Source organism: Mustela putorius, unplaced genomic scaffold, assembly GCF_011764305.1.
Source record: "Mustela putorius furo isolate JIRA1106 unplaced genomic scaffold, ASM1176430v1.1 tig00000095_pilon_pilon_pilon, whole genome shotgun sequence".
In the NCBI taxonomy this organism is placed as follows: domain Eukaryota; kingdom Metazoa; phylum Chordata; class Mammalia; order Carnivora; family Mustelidae; genus Mustela; species Mustela putorius.
Genome location: NW_025421280.1, coordinates 20,632,419 through 20,652,287, shown reverse-complemented (window position 1 = coordinate 20,652,287; position 19,869 = coordinate 20,632,419). Strand labels below are relative to the sequence as shown.

At 37.1% G+C, this 19,869-nt stretch overlaps 1 protein-coding gene across 2 annotated transcripts in view; it reads right to left on the bottom strand.

The window, feature by feature from the left end:
• The window catches only part of DCAF1 (DDB1 and CUL4 associated factor 1), an 82,405-nt gene that overhangs the window by 40,635 nt on the left and 21,901 nt on the right, over positions 1-19,869 (bottom strand). For both annotated transcript variants that reach the window (XM_004780117.3, XM_004780115.3), the window contains exons 4-8: positions 17,471-17,544; positions 15,054-15,167; positions 6,294-6,431; positions 4,504-5,016; positions 4,087-4,188 (exon numbers count right to left, since the gene is read on the bottom strand). In XM_004780117.3, coding sequence (XP_004780174.1) covers positions 4,087-4,188; positions 4,504-5,016; positions 6,294-6,431; positions 15,054-15,167; positions 17,471-17,544 — 941 coding nt within the window. The remainder of the gene's footprint in view (positions 1-4,086; positions 4,189-4,503; positions 5,017-6,293; positions 6,432-15,053; positions 15,168-17,470; positions 17,545-19,869) is intronic.

Here is a 19,869-nt window from a genome sequence, read left to right as displayed (position 1 = left end):
TTCTTTTATACTGACCCCTAAATATGTATGACTCCATCTTCAGCAAATTACCAAAACTAGTAAATTTTTGAACTTTATCAAAGACACCTTAAATCGACCTTTAAAAGTTTGTTGTCTTTAAGGATGTCTGGATGGCTCAGTAGGTTAAGGGTCGACTCTTGATTTTGGCTCAGGTCATGATCTCAGGCTCTCATGTGAAGGAGCCCCCATGTCTTGCTCCCTGCTCAGCCCTCTCTCTGCCCCTCCCCCGGCTTGCCCTCTCCTGCACTCTTGTTGTTTCTCTCTCTCAAATAAACAAATCTTAAAAAAAAAAAGTTTGTTATCTTTAAAGCTTCATTAACTTCCTGTTTAAGTCCCACTAACCTCCCCAGGTGGACCTGATCTTCTGGATGGCCCTGATCTTCTGGGCAATTTGAAAGGCAGGAAGTACAAATGTGAGCAGGAGGCTACATTTGATGACTCTGAAACCAGTCTAATGTGGACAGAGCCTAAGAAGAACTAGAGCTCCCCCTCCTGTTTCTCTTACCAAGGTGTCTTCTGGGTGGTGACAAAAGCACAAAGTATAGACAACACAGAGTTGTCTAGTTGTACAAAAGTACAAAAGTTGTAGAAAAGTACAACTAGACATGTACGGAATTTGATACAAACCTTGCCAAGGTCAATGGCAAAAACAAAAGGCATGTACCTTCTTCAGAAGTTTTCTCAATACCCAGACTCAGACTAATCCTTATATGTAATTTTAAATCCCTTCCCTCTTTACTCTTGTCTGTTACACAAGTCAATCCTCCAAGAAGTAGCTAAACCACATATGGTTTCCCTCCAACCCTTAGGCCACTGCGTGTAGTTTTTCACACGTCACTACCATTAAGTGACAGTTCCACTGCCAGGATAGGCAGGTGGGAAAACAGAGTAAGCAGGTTCAACCTTTACCAATACAAAGCCTATGACCTAGATCACTTCACTAGTGTAAGCAAAGATTCTATTTTCTTTCCTTATGTTGTATCTCCATTTAAGAGCGGGTTCTTTGGGGCGCCTGGGTGGCTCAGTGGATTAAGCCTCTGCCTTCAGCTCAGGTCATGTTCTAAGTCCTGGGATCGAGCCCTGCATCGGGCTCCTTGCTCAGCAGAGAGCCTGCTTCCCCCTCTCTCACTCTGCCTGCCTCTCTGCTTGTGATCTCTGTCTGTCAAATATATAAATAAAATCTTTATTAAAAAAAAAAAAAAAAGTGGGTTCTTCAAATTACTATTTTAATCCATTTTATTTCTACTAACTTCAGCACCTGTCCCTCTTTGTATACAACTGAGTCTTCCTTTTGAATAAAAGAGTACACATCTTTTTACATTTTTTTTTAAGATTTTATTTATTTACTTATTTGAGAAAAAGAAAGAGAGTCCAAGCAGGGAGAGGAGTGGGAGCAGGGGGAGAGAATCTCCAACAGATGCTACACTGAGCGTAGAACCAACATAAGGCTGGATCTCACAACCCTGAGATCACGACCTGAGCTGAAATAGAGTCATCAGCCACCCAGATGCCCCATCTACATTATTATTTCCCCATAAGAAAGATCTCTTTTGTCATTTTTCCCTGTTCACCCTTATTTCATTTTCTTTAATCCCTTATTAAGACTCTGCATGGAAACAGCTCAATAATGAATGACATCCATTATAATTCCTCACACATAACCTATACATATAGCAACTGTCCAAATCCTTTCTTCCACTATCCTATTTAGAACAGGATGCTGCACTGGAAAGCAAAACCTTTGGACTGGAGAGAATTCTGACCTTCAGCTTCATTTCATTGTTCAAAATATAATGAATTTATGGGGCACCTGGGTGGCTCAGTGGGTTAAGGCCTCTGCTTTAGGCTCGGGTCATGATCCCAGGGTCCTGGGATTGATCCCCGAGTCGGGCTCTCTGCTCAGCCGGGAGCCTGCTTCACCCTCTCTCTCTGCCTGCCTCTCTGCCTGCTCATGATCTCTGTCAAATAAATAAATAAAATCTTTTAAAAAAATATATATATATAAGATGAATTTATACTCTCTCTCTCTCTCTCTCTCTCTCTCTCACACACACACACACACTACATCCACACAAAGAAACACATGTTACTCCACTATATACTAGACCTCCTCCAAATTTACAATTTCTAGGATCTGAAAGGCAATTTTTCTCATTTCTATTTCATTTCAAAATACTCTGGAACTGTGCTGTCTGTCCAGTGCAACAGCCACTGGCCACATTGTGGCTAATTAAATTAAAATTAAGATAAAAATTCAATATCTCAGTAGCACTAGCTACATTGTAAGTGCTCATACAACCAGTTGCCACTGTATTAAACAGCAAAGACAGAGACAATTTCCATTACTACCAAAACTTTTTTTTTTAAGATTTTATTTATTTATTTGACAGACAGAGATCACAGGTAGGTAGAAAGGCTGGCAGAGAAAGAGGAAAGGAAGCAAGCTCCCTGCTGAGCAGAGAGCCCGATGTGGGGCTCAATCACAGGACCCTGGGATCACGACCTGAGCCAAAGGCAGAGGCCTTAACCCACTGAGCCACCCAGGCGCCACTATTACTAAAACTTCTACTGGACAGCACAGCTCTGGAATATCAAGAATAAAGCTGTAGCTTTTTTTCCCCCCTTAAAGTTGTAACTTTTTAAAGAGCCAGAAGGAGCATCACTTCTTTTTCAGAGGTGTTTTCTGGAAACATTTCTCAGGAAGAAGAAACCACCCCTTCCTTTGTACCCTGCACATTTTTCCACAACATCTATAATATCTAAAAGAAATCATAGACGGTCTCTCTTAACCAAACGATAGAGACTTGATTAATTTATCTTAATATTGTAAACAGCACAGAAAGGTACTCTGTTCATGAAGTTACCTGCTTGGTAGAACTGTATGACAGTCACAATGTTATTCATTCAACTTCTATCTCTCCAGTCAGATTCCCTTTGATTATCATAGTGGGCTACACTAAACTGCCCTCCCACATTCAGTGCCTCTACAATCGAGGAAATCACTTACCTCTACTGAACTGGGGGTCTGCCTCTATTTCTTTTTTTTTCTTTTTTAAGATTTTATTTATTTATTTATTAAGATTTTTTGTATTTATTTATTTGACAGATCACAAGTAGGCAGAGAGGCAGGCAGAGAGAGAGGGGAAGAAGCAGGCTCCCTGCCAAGCAGAGAGCCCGATGCGGGGCTCGATCCCAGGAGCCTGGGATCATGACCTGAGCCGAAGGCAGAGGCTTTAACCCACTGAGCCACCCAGGCGCCCCTTATTTATTTATTTGATGGACAAAGATCACAAGTAGGCAGAGAAGCAGGCAGAGAGAGAGGAGGAAGCAGGCTCCCTGCTGAGCAGAGAACCCCCCGCCCCCACCCATGTGGGGCTCAATCCCAGGACCTTGGGATCATGCCCTGAGCTGAAAGCAGAGGCTTAACCCACCGAGCCACCCAGGCGCCCTGCTTCTATTTCTTTACTCATTTTCTGATTTGTATTTTGTTCACGCTAACATCACACAGGGTGTATATCTATATACACACACACATACATATGTATATATATATATGCATATGTACATATATATATAAATAAGAATTCAGAAAAGGTGATGTTGGCTCAGAGGGGTAATATTTACAAAGTAGTTGGATATAAAGTAAGCGATTCCCACATTTAGATCCAGGTTCTACATTAATTTCAATTATTCAATTAATTAAATATTCAATTAATATTCAATCCCCTAGGACTGACCCCTGAATTTCTGTGAAAGAATCTGGTAAGCCTCATTTTTTTTTAACCTAAATAAGAAATTTTCATTTGTTACTATTTTGACAAATCTGGCAACAGAAATGTCCTGAGTAATAAAACCCAGAGATGTTACATATGGAAACACATGGGTGAGTCCATGTCAATAAAAGTCAGTACACAATATTTTTAAGAATTTTACCCCACTTGGTTGACTCAGTCAGTGAAGCACGCAACTCCTGACCTCAGGGCTATGGGTTTAAGCCTCACACTGAGTTGCGGAAATTATGTAAAAATAAAATCTTAAAAAAAAAAAAAAAAAAAAGAATTTTACCTTAAGCGCCTCAAATGTAAGCAGGACATCATTTGTCTGTTTCAGGTCAATATAGAACATCATCAATTCCCGTGATCCAAGTTGCATGAATATGGGAAGTAACTGAAATGAAGACAAAAATAAATCTTAACACTGGCTTTATTTTTGCATATTTCCTATTCCATTATGAGGACAAAAGATTTTTAAAAATGAGGTATCTCTCCCTCCTTTAGAAAACATACACACTTTTATCAAAAAAGACCTGCATCAGAAGTGACCTAAGACTTTATCAATGGCATAAGACTTCACCAGTTTGGGGCAAAGACTCTTCCATGTTACAGTTAAAGCACATCAAAATATAAAATGCTACCATAAAATATCTCAGAAGTAAGCACAACAGTCCCAAAGTGTGAACAGTACTCTTTCCAATAAGCTCACCTCCTGATATTCTCCTAGGGGGGTCAGATACTGGAGAATAAGCCGCTGCTCAATAGCAGGAGTCATGGGATAAAGGGTATAATTGGTGCCAATCACCCAAGGTGACATTTCTGACCAGCTGCTATTAGACAGCTCAACAAACATGCGATCTGGATCAGATGTTGAGAAACCTAACTTCTGCTTGGCTTTCCTAAAATTCTCTCTGTCACCCTGTTTTGCTGCCTTATTTTTCCTCAATCCTCCTTCTTCGGGTTTGGCTGCTGAGTTCACTCTACTACTGGTCTTGTGGCCTGAATCAAGATGAAAGGAGATCTCCATGTCTCCAGAGGCCTCCTCTTGTTCACCATCCACTACATCTACAGCCATGTCACCATAGTCCATATCCACAGCTTCTTCATCCAGAGGCAAAAGAGGTTCAGAAGAGAGTTTTCGTGGGCTGGGACGCTTGCTTTCTTGCCGCAAAGCCACTTCCTGAAGCTGTAGCTCCCTCAGTCTGCGAAGTACTATTGCCACCTATCAACAGATATTGGAATAAAAGGCTTTATTTCTTCTGCATCTTAATTTAAATGATTCTTAATAAATAAATCTTACTTCCATTTTAAGGACAACTAAATCCTCATGCAGTTACCCCAATATCTGGAAATGGTAAAGATCTGATCAATATTTTTATCTGATTTCTATAACTTTGTAAAATAAGGAATAGCTAAAAGTCTCATTCCTCATAAAATATCCCAAAAACCCAAACCACATTTGCACATTACACATCATTCACAACTGATCTATCTGGATCAAGCTACGCTGGACCATCAACACCTGAAGAGGCAGACACCAGACATATCCATGATTTTTTTAAAGTGACTCTGAAGTGTCTTTGAAAATAAAACATGAAGTATGTGGGATTTAAGAAACAAAACAGATAATCATAGGGGAAGAGAGGAAAAAATAAAACAAGATGAAATCAGAGAGGGAACAGACCATAAGTGACCCTTAATCATAGGAAACAAACTGAGAGTTCCTGGAGGGGAGAGAGATGGGGGCATGGGGTAACTGAGTGATGGGGCATTATGGAAGGGGGAAAAAAAGAGTTTATTTTACTTTATTTAAATTATACCCCAATAAACGTGACTAAAAAAATAAAAATAAAAAAAAACAATGAACGTTTCTCAAACTTGTACCTGTTGTAAACTGTATTGTTAGACACTGCCACCTATGTAGTTACATAATCTATTTTTCAAATTCACCACTTTTTCGTTTTTTAAGTACTTATGTAGTACTTAATATGTAGTATTATGCTTAGTTTAAAAAAAAAAAAGAGAGAGAGAGAAAGTTACCTGTAATTTACTTTGAACTACATTAAAAAAAAAAACCGGAATGGTGGATGAATAAGAGGAAAAGTGGATGGATGGATGGAAGGGTGGGTATACAGTAAGTATAGTAAAATGTCCACAAATAATTTAAGTGGTACGTATATAGCTGTTCTCTGTAAAATTCTGTTTTGCTGTATGTTTGAAAATTTTCATAATCCAAATGTTGGGAAAAGAAAGGGAATGGTACTTACTCTTTACCGAGTATAAACTATCGTGATCCTCGACAAGATGAAAAATGGTTATTTTCAAGTTAAAAAAAGTAAAATCAAAACTTGTAAAAAGTAATCTTGAAATGTCGAAATTATAGCTACACTCCAATACAAGGTAATGAATAAGATCTACCTATTTGAGTTCAGGTATAAAGAAAGAAATTGCAAATACTCTCCCATCTTATACAGAAACTAATCCTAACATAGTCCTTACCAGCTGTGAATTCTCATCCCTATAGTTGGCAGCAATATCTTGATTCTCCATAGCACCTCCTAGCAGTCCAGTAGAATATGTCCTCAATGGCTGATCAGCCTCTCGGGCCCATTTGAAAAGATTCTCAACAATTCCCTCCTATAGTAAAGGAAATGAAATAGTACAATTCAACAAAGACCATTTTCATATTTAAAGATAAAGCAAAGATTCCAGTCTTATGAAAAAATTTAATAAAATATTTCAGTGTTGCTCATAAGATTAAAAAATGCAAGTAAGCTAAGTGTCCAAGTGGTTTAGTTAAAACAGCTGTGCATTCGTGAAAAAGATTCCTAGTTAGCCATCAATAATCACATAATATAGTCCCACTTTAGATGTTTAAGACCCAAAATGTTCAATAATCAAGTAGGGAGCACTAAAAATTCTATGTCCTTCTTTGAAGTTCATAATGCACAATTAACATTATTAATGAGAAGTCATCCACCAAAAAGTACTTAACACCACATATCCCAAAATTATTTTTTTAAGTTTTTTTTTGTTTTGTTTTGTTTTTTATTTGACAGAGAGAAATCACAAGTAGATGGAGAGGCAGGCAGAGAGAGAGAGAGAGAGAGGGAAGCAGGCTCCCTGCTGAGCAGAGAGCCCGATGCGGGACTTGATCCCAGGACCCCGAGATCACGACCTGAGACGAAGGCAGCGGCCTAACCCACTGAGCCACCCAGGCGCCCCCAAAATTATTTTTAATTAGTTGAGAAATAATACATACAAACATGTACAGTCCAAAGAAAATGAAAAGCACCCAAGATCTACCACTGAACTTGACAGAGACCTTCCATGCGTTCCTCCTTGTACCACCTGTATCCTCCCTCTCCAAAAGGTACCTACAGTTACTTAATTTTAACAATTTTCCTGTTAAACTTCTGTTACATGTTACATACTCTGAACTGTATAAACCACATGGTACCATAAGTATTTTTTTGCAACTTATTACTCAACATTATGCTTTTTACACTCACCTATAGTTACATGTAACTGTCACAAATAGCACTCAACATAAAATAGCCTTTACACATAACTTAGAATTTCTCATAACAATCTGACATGATTGTGTAACTATTTGCAGAAGAGAAAACCAAATCACAGTAAGGTTAGGTAACATGAGTTGCAGAGCTGGGGTCTGATTGCTGGCAGTGTACCTCCAGATGTTCTTACTGCTATTTTGTTAGTTTAAGCAACTACAACTATTTTTGTACAAGCATGTCCCTAGGGTGGACATGTAGGATCAGAACTGCTAAATCACCAGATATGTGCATACTCAACTTTACCAGAGGGTGCTAGGCTATTTTCCAAAGTAACTGCAACAATTCACAATTCCACCAACAGTGAATTGTTCTTTTTTTCTACATCTTTACCAAAACTTGGCCACGGTCACAATTTTTATTTTCCATAATCTAATGGGTATAAAAATAACACTGCAGGGGTACTTGGGTAGCTCAGTTGGTAAAGTGTCTGACTCTTGATTTCAGCTCAAGCCACAGTCTCGGGGTCATGAGATGAAGCCTCATGTTGGGCTCCATACTAGGTGTGGAGCCTGCTTCAGATTCTCTCTCTCCCTCACTCCCTCCCCCTATCGACTCCCATCCCCACTCATGTACTCTCTTAAAAAAAAGGGGGGGGGAGCACTGCATTTATTTGAATTTCCTCATTAATTAATAAGGTCACGCATATTTTTTATGCCTGCTGACCATTCAGGCTTCCACTGCTATGAAATACACATCTTTTACCAGTGTTTTATGATAAACACAAATTCTTAATTTTTATGTAATCAGACTTAACAATATTTTTTTTTAAACTTTGTGCATTTTGTATCTTACTTTTCTCTAGGGTCATGGAGTCATTATCCCATACATTTCTAAACATTTAATCTCTTTTCAAAAAAATTAACACTGAAAAGTACATTTTGAGAAATTTGTTTTGAAATATTTGACATGAAGGGCACCTGGGTGGCTCAGTGGGTTAAGCCTCTGCCTTCAGCTCGGGTCATGATCTCAGGGTCCTGGGATCGAGCCCCACATCAGGCTCTCTGCTCGGCAGGGAGCCTGCTTCCCCTTCTCTCTGCCTGCTTCTCTGCCTACTTGAGATCTCTCTAATAAAATATTTGACATGAAAATATATTTAACATATTATTATTATACATTATATTCTATATTCTTATATATTATATATCTATTAAAATATATTTAATAGCCTTTTATTTCCCCTCTTCCCAAACAGTCTGAGAACCTTAAAATACGAACTTCAATGAGCTCCTATCTATATGTTGCCCAGAATTTTTGTCCTCGCTTTTGTTTATTTGGTCAATACTTCTATGTTTACAAAGGTACTCTGAAGACAGTTTCTTCTATTACCCGGCTTCTATTACTGTTGTATCAGAATTTGCTCTGTTTGATTATTTGTAGGAATCTTTTTTACACTGGTTGCTTTCAAGATCTCCTCCATCTTTGGTATTTCTTTTGGCCTTCCTGAATCTTGAGTGGACATGTGTTTCATTAATTTGTAAAAGTCTAGCCTCAACTCCCTGAATACTGCCTTTCCCTTTTCTTTTCTATTCTCTCCTCCTAAAACTCCTTTTAGATACACTTTGAACTTTCTAATTCTAATCTCTATATTTCAACTTCTTTCCTATTCTTCAGCTCTTATTTCTAGGGGCTTTATTATTGGCTATCCTATCAAATCTCCCAGTTCACTAATTCTCTCTTTAGCTGTGTCTAAACTTAACTCTAACTCATCTACTAAGTTTTTAAATTCAAGAACTCTAATTTTTATATCCAGTTCTTCTCTGGTTCCTTTCCCAAATGGCCATTCTTCCCCATAATCTTGGACTTTAAGAGTTCTGATACTTGGGGCATTTGGGTGGCTCAGTCTGTTAAGTATCTACCTTCAGATAAGGTCATGATACCAAAGTCCTGGGATCAAGCCTGTTCAGCAGGGAGCCTGCTTCTCCCTCTCCCCTTGCCCCCAACTTGTGCTTGCTCTCTCTCTCTCAAATAAATAAATAAAATCTTCTTTTAAAAAGTTCTGATTATTCTACATCCAATAATTTTAAACCTTATCAAACCATTCTTAAGTGTACAATTCATTGGGATTAATTACATTCACAATGTTACATAACCATCACCACTACATATTTCCACAACTTATTATCCCAAACAGAAACTCTGTACCCCTACTTTCAATAATGGACAGAACAACCAAACAAAAGATCAGTACAGAAACAGAAGAGTTAAACACTATAAACCAATTAGACCAAATAGAAATATTGAGAATCCTCAATCCAGCAAGACCAAATACACATTCTTAAGTAAACATGGAACATTTTCCAGGATAGACCATGTCAGGCAATACCATGGTTAATAAATTAAAAAAGAATAAACTCTTATAAAGTATTTTCTCAGGGCACCTGGGTAGCTCAGTTGGTTGGGCGTCTACCTTTGGCTCAGGTCATGCTCTCAAGAGTCCCGGATCAAACCCCACACTGGGCTCCCAGCCAACAGAGAGCCTGCTTCTCTCTCTGCCCCTCACCCCACTCATGCTCTCTTTCTCTCAAATAAATGAAGTAAAAAATCTTTAAAAATTTTTTTCTCCAGGGGCGCCTGAGTGGCTCAGTGGGTTAAGCCGCTGCCTTCGGCTCATGGCATGATCTCGGGGTCTGGGATCGAGTCCCGCATCGGGCTCTCTGCTCAGCAGGGAGCCTGCTTTCCTCTCTCTCTCTCTGCCTGCCTCTCAGCCTACTTGTGATCTCTCTCTGTCAAATAAATAAATAAAATCTTAAAAAAAATTTTTTTTCTCCAATCATAATGGAATGAAATAAGAAATCAACAACCCAAGGGAAAATGGACAAGTCATATGTGGAAATTAACAAACTTTTAAACAACCAAGGGGTCAAAGAAGAAATCACACAGAAATTAGAAAATTCCTTGCAATAAATGAAAAGAAAAATACAACATACCAAAATTTATGTCATGTAGCAAAAGTGGTGTTTTTAAGGAACAAGAAAAAGAGCAAATGAAACTCAAAGCTAGTAGAAGTAAGGCAATAATAAAGATTAGAGTGCAGACAAGTAGAACAGCAAATAGGAAAAAAAAAAGAAAAGAAAGAAAATGAAACCAAATGTAACTAACAAACCTTTAACTAGACCAAAAAAAAAAAAAAAAAAAAAAGACAGAAGACATTATTACCAATTTAGCATAAATTAAAAAGATTATAAAATACTATTAACTACTATACACCAACAAAATTAGTAATATAGATAAAATAATAAAATGAACAAATTCCTAGAAACACAACCAACCAGAACTGATTGATAAAGAAATAGAAAAATTGAATAGACCTATGAGTAGTAAGGAGATTGAATCAGTCATCAAAAACTTCCCTAGACAGAAAAACTCAGGACCAGATAGAATCACTGGTGAATTCTACACAAAAAATATTTTTGTGTATCAAATGAATTAATATTTTTTCTCAAACTCTTCCAAAAAATTAGTAAGGGAACACTTCAAATTCATTCTATAAAGCCAAAATATTGTCCTGATACCAAAACCCTACAAGGTAACTACAGATCAATATCCCCTATGAATAGTGATGCACAAAACCTCCATAAAATACCAGCAAACTGAATTCAGCAGCATAGTCAAAGGATTATACACCATGACCAATGGATTTATCCAGGAATGAAATATGGTTCAACATAAAAAAATCAACATAGTACACTAATAAAATTAGTGTGAAATCACTGTGAATAGAAAACCATCTGACCATATCAAATGATAACAACAACAACAAAAAGAATCTACTAAAAATCAACACACTTTCATTAAAAAGTACTTAATAAATTAGGAACAGAAGGAAACTTTCTAAGCATCATGAAAGGTAAGAAAAACCCACCCACACCCATCATCATACTCAACAGTCAAACACTGACAGGCTTTTTCCCCTAAGACCAAGAAAAAGACAAAGATGTCTGCTTTCACCACTTCTATTCAACACACTACTGTAAGTTCTAGTCAGAAGAGGCCAAGAAAAAGAAATTAAAGGCATTAATGTTGGAAAAGAAGAAATAAAATTATCTGTTAACAGCCAACATGATCTTATACATAGAAAACTCTTTAAGATTCCACAATATTAGAGCTAATAAATGAATTCAGCAAAAAGTTACAGCATACAAAATCAGTTTCATTCCTACACACTAGTGATGAAAAAGCCAAAAAGGAAATACATCCAATCATTTTAAAAATAGTTGCTTTCTAATATCTTTCAGATAGCTATTCTATTTAATTCTCTTCTTTACTGTATTGTTAACTCCTAATCATGGAGAACTAACTGCTGGTGTGTTTTGTAATGTTTTCGAGAACTCATTTCACCTGGAAATTGCTTTTTCTAGGAGAATCCCTGGTAACCTGGATTATGAGAGCTTCCCCCCAGAGTGATTTTACATTTACTTTTGCCACTCAAGGAATATCACAAAGTATTTTGCTGTTGATTTTTTGGCTTTGGGGTTCCTAATCATACGGTAGAAATCTCAAACATGTACCCAAAAAAAGTCATGCCCACAGTTTCTCAGAGATTTATCCACCCCTACCCCTTAGTGTGGGGTCAGAAATTGAGAAACCTGTCATCTCCCCAAGGCGGTAAGGGGGTATTTCTCTTTTGCACTGTTTCAGTGAGGGTCCTTTGGGATACCAGTCTTATGCAGGGATCAAGGATCCCAGTTCCAACTCTTCAACCAAGGTTTTGTATCCTATCCTCAATTATCACTTTGTTTTTACAATTACCTCTTCATTTCTGGCACACAGGGATTTCTAAAAGTTTATTCAATTTACCCAGAATTCATATGTGCATGCCACAGGAAAGCTGACCGGTTGTCCTGGCTGGTCAGTAAGATAAATCTGGGTCTCCTCCTCCCATCTCTCTTGAAACCAGTTTTTTCTCTCTGCCTCTGAAAAACCTATATTCACGGTTTTCTTCCCACCTCTCATGGAATTCTTTGAGGATTAGTATACGATACAAAACAAATGCTTAAGCACAGAGCACACACTCAATAAACGGTAGGCATTCGCCTAAATGACTTTTTTCATAAAGTACCTATTAACATTTTAGAGAAGAGTGCCTGGGTGGCTCAGTCGTTAAGCGTCTGCCTTCAGCTCAGGTCACAATCCCAGGGACCGAGGATGGAAGCCCAAATGGGGCTCCTTGCTCAGTGGGAAGCCTATTTCTTCCTCTCCCACTCCCCCTGCTTGTGTTCCCTCTCTCTCTCTGTGTCTCTCTTTGTCAAATACATAAGTAAAAAATCTTTAAAAAAATTTTTAGAGGAATCAATGTTGCAGAGTTAAAATCTGGGAAACACTCACTTAGAGATGATACTTTGAGACCTCGTTCTGATTTTATCCCTCCCACCACCAATATTTTAAGACAACCTCAAAGAGGAAAATGTTAAAGCAATACTCAAAAAATAACCCCAAAGGTCCTGATCTGACTGGATTAGTAGCATACACTGACAAACTTAACAATATGAAAAACCTAGTACACAAACAATATTAAAGTACCCAGTTCTGAAGAAAACTATAAAAATAATTGTAAACAAAAATAAAATTTAAAGCTATTTGATTATTTCTATTGCTTTAAAAAGTTAAAAAATCAACTTTTTTAAATAGTGGCTGGGGTGCCTGGGTGGCTCAGTTGGTTAAGCGACTGCCTTTGGCTCAGGTCATGATCCTGGAGTCCTGGGATCGAGTCCCGCATCAGGCTCACTGCTCAGCAGGGAGTCTCCTTCTCCCTCTGATCCTCCCCTTCTCATGCTCTTCCTCTCATTCTCTCTCTCTCAAATAAATAAATAAAATCTTTTAAAAAATAAATAAAATAAAATAAAGTAAGTGGCTAGAAGTAATAAAATCAATTTAATAACTTGCAACCACCTCTAAAATAAAAAGGAAATGAAATAGAAAATATCAGAATGTACTGCATAAAGAGTAAGCAATGCTCGAGAAACTTCTTTTTCATACATATATGTAATGGGTTGCATGTAAAAACATTATGTTTCACAAAGTTTGAGAAACACTATATAATGAGATGTTTTTTAAAGAAGTAAAATATTGAAAAAAAAAAAAAGAAGTAAAATATTGATTCACACCAAAAATTTGCATAGAATACTTATGAAGGATAAAGATCATCATGTAATCCAACAGGAAAGTCTCAAAATGTCAAAAAAGATTGTAATCTGTGTTCTAGGACACTGGATTCAAGGTTATGTTATTTCCTATCTAATTTTCCGTAATAATTCACTTCTCCCAAAAGAAATTAGTTATTAATAAAACTGTTGGGGTGCCTGGGTGGCTCATTCGGTTGGGCTCTTTATTTCAGCTCAGGTAATGATCTCAGGGTTGTGAGATCAAGCCCTGCATCAGGCTCCATGCCTAGCATGGAGCCTGCCTGAGATTCTTTCTCTCCATCCTCCCCTTTCCTCTTCCTCCCCGTCTCTAAGAAAAAAAAAGAAAAGAAAGAAACAAAGCTGTTCTTAAACTGCAGAAAGCTTTATTCAAAACATCCATTAGTGTTTCTGACATCCAAAGGGTATTCACTTAATTCTAAATACATAATGATGAAACTATAAAGAACCAGAGTTGATTTTCCTACAATGACAACCAGGAAACTTTCACAAAGAAGAGTAAAATCATCTGTAATCTTCTACAAATCTTGTATAAACAAATACACTGCTACAAATGCTTCACTTTCATCCCGGTTTTCAAAAGAATTCATATTAAAACATTTCTCACAAGCATATAGATATTTTTGGTCTCCCACAATGATAAACTAACTGGAGATTTTTTAATTTAGTCTGTATACAATACTACAAATTATATATACTGTATACAATACTGAAAATTATAGCATTAATTACATAATGTTATTTTCTAAAAGACTTCTTGTGATACAATTCTGTAATAAAACTTTAAAAGTTAAATGAAAATCTATTTCTAGATCTTTCATTTGGCTTATATATTTAACTATATTAAGACTTCCAGACTGTTTCAGAAAATTAACTTTGGAAAAAAAAAGAAAGCCACGTACAAATTCTTAATGCTGAAAACAAAACACCCATATTACTTCTAAAAATAGATTAACTAATCTTTGACGTTTAAAGTACATATACACACACAGTCACTATCAAATTATCACTTTCTGGTCTTCATAGTAGTTACCCTTATTTGAAACTATCAGTTTATTTGTGTCTGCCTTCCCAAATATGTGAATGTAAGCTCCCATCTTGCTAACAAAAGCTCCCATCTTGCTAACAAAATATTACCAACACCTAGCATAAAACACAGCACAAAACACGTCTTCAAATATTAACTAAATATAAAATACCAACCAGAAGAAAAGAAAATAAAAAATAAATACCATCAAGACGATGGGCTTCCTCAGAGCAGAAATTCCTTCCTCACTAAGGAAGACAACTCATCAAGAATACGAGTTTGAGTAAGATCATAAAGCCATTCTAAAAACATATGATCTTAAGATTTAAGATATACTATAGCACCTAAGCAGCACAAAGTTATTCTTAAATTTTTCTTATTGCTTATCTTTATTTCTTACATTTCTACAACATATGACTATTATAAAAATCTATAATTACCTTAACAAAGACAAATCAAACAGATCAACCTTCAATTTAAAAATAAAATGATGACTTTTCTTTTTATTAAATACCTTTTCTTGAAAGACAACAGCAGTTTCCAGTCCTGGCATGATGTCAAGTAGGAGTCTACAAGCTGCAGTGTTTAAAGGGGGCTCTCGGCTTGTCATCACATATGCGTTCACCAGCTATAAAAAAACGGAGGAATACTTCTATTCATCTGAAATTCAACCCAGTCAAATTAATGAAGTCTAATAAACCCTTAATAAATTCCCATCACTCACCTCAGGGGTATTAAGAACCAATGATTACTAACTAAACCTTTATTATAAACGGTTACAATCCTTCTGAGCCATGATGGGATCATATATGATTTCTTCTGTATCTTTAAAATCAAATCCCCCCAAAACAACATATCAGCAACAACAGAATTAAAGCTTAAAGAGTATCAAGAAGAAATCACTCCCTATTTTTTTTTTTACCCTTTATTCTTACATACACTTTTTCAGAAGGATAAGGCAGGATTCTTGGCAATGGTTAATGTAAACTTGAATTTCATACTTACACTATAAATACATTTAATATTACACATAAATTGTAAGTAAACATATTAATAAACTTTCATTTTAGCATTCAAATACTACTCAGTCTCAACTACTAAGTGGCACTGTGTTCTGTGTTGGGTATACATCAGTGAATAAGACGCAGTCCCACCATCTTTTTTTTTTTTTTTTTTTTTTTAAGATTTTTTTATTTATTCATCAGAGAGGGAGAGGGAGAGAGAGTGAGCACAGGCAGACGGAATGGCAGGCAGAGGCAGAGGGAGAAGCAGGCTCCCTGCCGAGCAAGGAGCCCGATGTGGGACTCGATCCCAGGACGCTGGGATCATGACCTGAGCCGAAGGCAGCTGCTTAACCAACTGAGCCACCCAGGCGTCCCTCACCATCAAAGGGTTCATAATCCAACAGAGGTGACAGCTGGAAAAACAAATATCAATGAGTAAAGGATGCTATAGAAGCCTGTAGGAGGCCACAAAACTCCTGCAGAAGAATCAGAGAAGACTTTAGAAGGGAAGGGATTCTAAGCCAGAATATAAATGACAAGTAGGAGTAGCTGAGGTATAGTAGGGACAAGAGGAGAGCCAAAGGGCAAGCACTTAAAATTGAGAAGACAAAGGCCAGAGAGAGATTGGGTTTATACTTCAAACCTAGGAATTTAAAATTTATCTTGAGAGCAATGGGAAACCACTAATGGACTGTAACCAAAAGGGTGCCATCATTTTTTGCATTTTTTTCTGGACTATAGAGTGAATAGGTTGGAGGAGAACAAGACAAGACAAGATGATAAATCAGTTAAGAGGCGACTATAATAGCCAAGAGAGAGATGGCAGTGGCTAAACTAAGGTCTGGCAAAAATGGCGGAAAGAAGTGGAGGGATTTGTAAAGGTTAATGGAATGGGAATAAGACCTGTAAGTTCACTGAATAAGAGAGCTTGGAAAAATAAAGGATAACTTCTAGCTAGGAAGACAAGGACATCACTACTGAGCTAGAGAATAAGAGAAACAAATAATAGAGCAAACAATTAGACAGTTCAAGGTGACTGTGGAGGATATCCAGGTGGAAATACCTAGAAGGCAGTTGTAAATGATCTGAGATACAAAAGAGACAACAGTAACTGAGAAATAAATCCAGGAGTTAATATAATATAGACAATAGCTAATACTTACTGAGCCCTCATCTACCAGGTTCTTTCTGTGTTAAGCACTTTTCACAATTAATTTCAAAGATTATAAAAACATTTTACAGATAAGAACTATCATCCCTATTTTATAGATAAAGAAAATAAAGCTTGTAGAAAATGAAGGTTGTTAGAGGCTTAAGTTGCCTCAAGATCAATGGAGCTGCATTTAAACCCAAAACATGGACCCCAAAACCTACACTCTTAAGCATCATGCACTCCAGCCTCCAAAAACAAAGCTAACAGCTACAACTTACTGAATAATTATTGTATTAAAGGAACTGTGTACACTGGGTGTATTTTCCCCGCTCATTTACTTCTCAACAGCCCAGAGTTAGGGAAGGTATCTTTCTCTACCTTCACATACCTAATGCACACACCACAGTGTTGATGCAGAATCATGCCTCATTTATCACTCTTAGTTTTCTATTCAGAAACCCAAGAAAATGTCTATATTCCCAAACTTAAAATTATTCCTGCCCAGGGATGAGCACAGATGCCTTGTGAGTCCTAGTCAATATTCAACTGAACAAAATAGGCACCAAAAAGAAAACACCTTGGCTAAAACTAGGATTTTGGTAAGAAAGAAATCCAGGATGCATATCTCACTGAACTAATACCAAACCAAAAAAAATCTACGCAATCTATTCCCAATCCTGTCAAGACCTTAGGAGAAAGTAAACTATTTACATACAATAAAGGTATAGCATCTGCTAATGATAATCTCTGGAGAAAAGTAAGAAGCAAACCTACTGCATTCATGAAATCATCATTCTTGAAGAGTATTCTCAGCAAGTGGCCCAGCATACACTCTGGATCAGCTCGACCTACCAAAAAGAAGAGGGGAGGAACAAACAAGGAATAAGTAAATCATCCCAGTTAAGCAAGTTAAACCTCTGGAAAGGCACCTGGGTTGTTACAAGTACTATTAAAATGCTACAAAAATAAATAGAAACAAAGAAAAGATTCTTTTGATGAATTAGATTTCATAAGAAACATACTCTAAAATTAAAAGTGACAATATAAAAACTCGAGACACTGCTCTCTAACTTCCCCATCACCCAGCACAATGCCTACACAGCAATGCTAAATTAAATAAATGTGCACTAGACCCACCCACCCCAGCATCACTAAGAGTACACAAGATCTAAAAAAGAATCATAAAGGAGACTTAAGAGAAAGAACAACTCTGATTTCCAAGCCAGAATAAGGTAGGAAGCAAAACATCTTTTGATGGGTCGTCTAGAGGAGGTAAGACTCCAAGTCCAACCTTCCTTTCAACTATAAAGCCAACAATACCAGAGATGCATCCTCAAACCTGGAATGATAACTGAGGTTGTAGGGGCAGGGCTCAGGAGAGGAATTCCACTAAAATCAATCACCAACTCTAAAGATACAGTACCCTTGGACATCTTAACTTTCCAAGTTCCTGGGGAAAGAAAGGCCAGAAACCTAGAATCTACTCAACACACAGCCTACAGGTAAAGGAATTACTTAATGACTGGGACAATTATTGGTTTTTAAAACAGATACCATCTACTTTAATCTTCCTGTAAGTTCATTAGAGTGGCAAATTTAGTCAAGGATACAATTTAGGATGAAGGAAAGATGTGAGCTACTGATTCGAAGTTTCTACTAAGCTGTAATTAATATTCCAAAGTAAATCACAAAAAGAGAAGTTGCAGAATGCTATCATAAAAACTAGATGAGGACCACAGATAACCTAACTTTCTCTGTTTATAAATGATGAACCTGACACCCTCATTTTTATTTAAAGAAATTATGCCTAATGGCAAACCTCACTTAACATAAGAGGTAGGGAGGAAAAAACAGTCCTTAAATTTCCTGCTGAAAAAAAGTGTATCATTCTGTTTCTCCCTTTTTCCTCATTACCACTGCATCCCTTCCAAGGCTTTTCCAAGGTCATTAAACATGATCATCTCTCTTCTAATTCTTTTCATAACCCCATACATTAACCCAATTTCTTATTTCACATTCACATTCGTACTTCTTCATGCTCTGATTGCTTTACTGAAGAATTAAATAGGTGAATAATACTCTAACGTCACAAGTAGTGATGTCTAGAGCAAGAGCAACAGGTATCCCATAAATAATTGCACACTCAATCTGAAATGCCTAGCTTATCTACACTTGAAAACAAAAGTCTAAGACAGAAATTAATCCTGTACCATTCAGGTGGGTATACAATGTTCTTTTTTTTGTAAGTCCCACTCATTCTCATATCGCTCTACATACAGTATCTCTTTTTTCCACAAAGGACCACTTCTGACCTTACACGGAGGAAGTTTATATGCAGCAATGGGCCCACATGTGATTTAAGCTTTGCCCACTGGTACTCCACCTTAGAGACAACATAAAATGGCAAAGTCTCAAGTCTCATATAACTCTGTATCATACCAAATTCCATGCCAAAGCAGACTGCATTGTCATGGCTCTAATTAGCCTAAAACAAAGCCAAATTATTATGAGATAGCATACTTTAGCTGCTGAAATACTAAAGTAGACATCAAGAAACCTGTTTGTTATTCAAGGTTCCAAGCATCAATTTCATAACTAAAAACAAGGCACTGAATGCATTTTCAACTACATTTCCTCATTAGTAAAAGGATAACTATCCCTTTTTCTCCTTTAAAGAATCCAAGTTCGTAATGGTTTCAAACTGTTGTTTGAAAGATGAAGGCACAAAGGATAATCTCTTTGGGGTTAAAAGTCAGAAAGGCAGGGGTGCCTGGGTGGCTCAGGGGAGTAAAGCCTCTGCCTTCAGCTCAGGTCATGATTCCAGGGTCCTGGGATCAAGCCTCGCATCCGGCTCTTTGCTCAGCAGGGAGCCTGCTTCCTCCTCTCTCTCTCTGCCTGCCTCTCTGCCTACTTGTGATCTCTGTCAAATAAATAAATAAAATCTTTAAAAAAAAGTCAGAAAGGCAGAACATTTTCCCTTTTTAGGTAACATACCAATGGTGTAAGATATACCTATATAATTTAGCTCCTTGAAGTTAGTTACTTCTCTCTGATATGTAAATATTACAAATATTTCCATTTTTCCAGGATTTTTTCTCACTACCTCCACCTTGAGCAATATTTTAACAGTAAGATGATCTTACAACTTAGCAGGGAAGATGCTATTTTAATTG